At 37.8% G+C, this 4269-nt stretch overlaps 1 protein-coding gene across 1 annotated transcript in view; it reads right to left on the bottom strand.

The window, feature by feature from the left end:
- LOC108554904 (cyclic nucleotide-gated cation channel alpha-3) overlaps nucleotides 1-4269 on the bottom strand; it is a gene marked incomplete at its 3' end in the record, with an annotated part of 308264 nt that overhangs the window by 19053 nt on the left and 284942 nt on the right. Inside the window, exon 4 of the mRNA XM_017910317.1 lies at nucleotides 2945-3222. Within this exon, the coding sequence (XP_017765806.1) occupies nucleotides 2945-3222 (278 nt within the window). The remainder of the gene's footprint in view (nucleotides 1-2944; nucleotides 3223-4269) is intronic.

Raw genomic sequence — 4269 nt, 5'->3', positions numbered from 1 at the left:
TTTCCCTAAGTTAAATCAGTTTACGAGTTTTGAGTTTGTGTTATCGTGTTCTTGTTCTTTCGTGAATTTTCGGTGTCTCAAGACCAGTATTCGCCATCCTATAATAATATATTATACTGTATTAATATAATTCAGAATAGGCTATAATATAATACTTAAAAGTGATAAGGACATCAATTCTAGTTAATTTTGAAGCTTTTTAAAAAATTTCACATTGGGTTAATATAAATTTAGAAGCTTTATTAAGATATTTGTATGTGCAATCGTATTGCTATAGTATAATTTTGATTTATTTATTTTCTTAAATTATGATATATTCATAAGATTATATTTGACGCGTGCGATTTTATGATATACGGGATATAATTTGAATGCACGTCCAATATGCTCGAATGAAATATCGCAAAAAGCAATACAATTGTGTTTGCGTCAAAAATCATTTTGGTCTAGAACGTGCCGTATTTTTCATGAAAATTTACGAATATTCTTTATTCGTAATACGACGATAATAAAAATAAATAATTTGGTTCGTTCTGTTAATATACAGAAGACATTAAACGGTGAAATATGTTTGGATATAGAATTAAGAGTTATGCAAATAATATTGAAATACGGTAGAACAGCATACGTTTATAACATTGAACGGTTCAACGAGTATTTGAATTTAAAATGTTAATAATATATGTTCGAAGAATATAATATGTTCCATAAAATATTTAAATTATTATTTTCCTTGAATTTCCAAAATGCTTATCATAGTGATACGACGGAGATAAATATATCTCTATTTACGTGAAAATTAATATTAATTTTGTTAAAAACAAATGGATGCTTTCAGCAATTGCAAACGCAAATGGTGTTAAATTAGTTATTTTGATTTGACTAGCAGTTCCAGTGTTAATAAACCTATTAATACTAACAAATTACTGACAATGAGCTACGAGTGAAAGCAGAGTATCTCAAAGAACAAGGATCACAGTTCTTTCTTTCTCTCTCTTTCTTTCTCTCGCTGTACTCAAATTAGTAGTACTCTCACCAAACAGTCCACGAATAGTTAGAAAAGAAAATAGGACTCCACGTTCCATTCGCATTTATATTCCTAACTAGACTCTTCAGACTTATTTCCCAACTCTGTGATCAGAGAAAATAGTATTATCCTGATGGTAACACTTGAGAGAAAGGAGAGAAAAAGAAAAAAAAGACACAATAAGAGAAGAGGTCTAACTTGAAAGACTCTCTATAAAACTCATTTAGAAACAGTATTATATTTTTGGAAGCTTCCATTACCAGATTATTTTCAATTGGGCTTCAGCCTACTGACATAGACCTAACTTCTATAGCTTGACTCTCCCTGCATAGATCAATTCCAAGGTCTATAGTGTCTATAGGAAATGTTTCTTGAAAGGAGTATAGTACTCCCATCAAACAGTCCATGTATAGTTAAAAAAGAAAATAGGATTCCACGTTCCATTCGCATTTATATTTCTAACTAGTCTCTCTAGACTTATTTGCCATCTCTGTGATCAGAGAAAACAGGATAATCCTAATGGTAACACTTGATGAACAGTCAGAGAAGAGGTCTAACTTGAAAGATTCTGTCTAAACCTCATTTAGAAACAGTACTATATTTCTGGAAGTTTCCATTACCAGATCATTGTTAATTGGACTCCAGCAAACTGGCATAGACCTAACTCCTATAGCTTGACTCTCTCTAGTTAGGTCTATGTACTAAGGACTATAGTACTCCCACCAAATAGTCCATGTATAATTAAAAAAGAAAATAGGATTCCACGTTCCATTCGCATTTATATTTCTAACTAGTCTCTCCAGACTTATTTGCCATCTCTGTGATCAGAGAAAACAGGATAATCCTAATGGTAACACTTGATGAACAGTCAGAGAAGAGGTCTAACTTGAAAGATTCTGTCTAAACCTCATTTAGAAGCAGTACTATATTTCTGGAAGCTTTCATTACCAGATCATTTTCAATTGGACTCAAGCTTACCAACATAGACCTTGGAACTAATCTGTGTAGAAAGAGTCAAGCTATAAGAGTTAGGTCTGCGTACTAAGGACTATAGCACTCTCACCAAACAGTCCATGGATGGTTAAAAAAGAAAATAGTATTCCACGTTCCATTTGCATTTATATTTCTAAATTGACATCCTAGAGTCATTTTCCAACTCTGTCATCAGAGAAAACAGGATAATAATAATAATGGTAACACTTGATGAATAATAAGAGAAGAGGTCTAACTTGAAAGACTCCCTCTAAACCACTTTTAGAAACATAGTACTATATTTCTGGAAGCATCCATTACCAGATCATTTTCAATTGGACTCCAGCCTACTGGTATAGACCTGACTCCTATAGCTTGACTCTCTCTACACAGATCAATTCCAAGGTCTATAGTGTCTGTAGGAAATGTTTCTTGACAGGACTATAGTACTCTCATCAAACAGTCCACGAATAGTTAAAAAAGAAAATAGTATTCCACGTTCTATTCGCACTTATATTTCTAAATTGACATCCTAGAGTCATTTTCCAACTCTGTTATCAGAGAAAACAGGATAATAATAATGGGAACACTTGATGAACAATAAGAGAAGAGGTCTAACTTGAAAGACTCCCTCTAAACCTCTTTTAGTAACATAGTACTATATTTCTGGAAGCATCCATTACCAGATCATTTTCAATTGGGCTCCAGCTTACCGACATAGACGTATCTTCCATAGTCCTATTACACGGAACGAAACATTTAATAGCCTCACTCGATCCCAACGAAAAGCCGCACGATTATTGGATTGATTCTAACTCGGGGAACACGTATCGAGGTTAATCTCATCACCAGACGTAATAACCTAATTAGTATCAAGCCTACTATTGATGCAACCAACGAAACGAGCCAGAGATAGGTAAAGCCGGAAGCTGACACTGGACTAACCTGCTGCTGCTGATGATAGTAATGATGAGTGGGCGTGTGGCGGCTCATGCATTTGCTGCTGACCAGTTCCAAGAGACTCTGCCTGGACGGCAAAGCGCCCCGGGAAACGTTATCCGCGCTCTTCGTGTCCTCTTCTCTCTCCCTTCTGATCCCAGTCTTCCCATCCAGCATCCTCCCCTGCTTGTCCTCGCGGAGCTTCTCGCCACCGCAGCTCAGAGCGGAAGCGGAACCACCGCTGTACCGTTCTCTCCCGCCACCGCCACCACCTATGATGACGCCTGCAATGTCAAAGAGACATAATTTCATTAAAAAATTGCTTGCATGGTTCGCCCGTAGTAATTTGAATTTCGTTTCTCATTTTTATTCACTTTTTCCCTGAATCATTCTCTGTTTCTCTTTCCATTTTCCCTAAAGACTGTGTGCACGTGGATCATTCATTGACGTGTTTATCGTTACCATTCAATTTTTCGCGGGAATAGTGAACGAATGGTGTTTGGAATTTAGTTATGTATTATTTGGAAGTTAGTATTTTTAAGTTGTTCCAGTGTGGAACAAATGGGAGGTCTAGAAGACCAGTTATGATCTTCTAACAGCCAGGTCCTAGATGCTGAATAGTTTGATATTATAGCTCGGTATTTGGTATTTTTATGTAGTTATTGTATAATTTTGAAAATTGCTTTATTGTCTCGGGTCACTACTCAGGAGTTCAATGCTAAATCTAGAGAAATTAGACGTAGGAACTTAGAATTTGGCTGACAATAGGCCTACAGGTGTTAGAGACTAGGTGCATTGGCTTTGGATGACAACTTTCTAAGTCACGAATCAAAGATGACGTAGTCATAGTTACCTATTTAGGATTCTCTTCTGATTTCTGACTGTCTGTTCCGTCGTGGAACAAGGAAGACCCGTTACGGTCTTCCAACAGCCAGGTCTTAGGATCGAACAATTCGGCATCGGAATTTCCCGCTCCATGCCTTCAGCATGTTTGACTGCTGTACCTTTTTTCTTTTGACTTCTCGTGTCGCGGAACACGAGAATCCTGGAAATCCCTAATTTAACGAAATTAGGCGACGGCTCTTAAGACTTGGCTGACAATAGGCCTGAGGGCTCCACGTGGTCCGCACACGTTGGAAGCCTCAGGCCTTCGCTAGGGGTAACAAACGGCCGATGGGGTCACCGGCGCGCGGGTGAACCCCAGGTACCCCACCTTGGAGGAGAGGGTTTCCTCCACTATCGTGGTTTTTCGGGGGAACCTTCCCTCACTCCAAGGTAACGGATTCGCGGACCAAGGGAACGCCCTTGGTCGACGACACTTCCGATCGAGC

Source organism: Eufriesea mexicana, unplaced genomic scaffold, assembly GCF_001483705.2.
Source record: "Eufriesea mexicana isolate 0111107269 unplaced genomic scaffold, ASM148370v2 scaffold115, whole genome shotgun sequence".
Lineage (NCBI taxonomy): Eukaryota > Metazoa > Arthropoda > Insecta > Hymenoptera > Apidae > Eufriesea > Eufriesea mexicana.
This window is presented reverse-complemented; position numbering and strand designations above follow the sequence as displayed.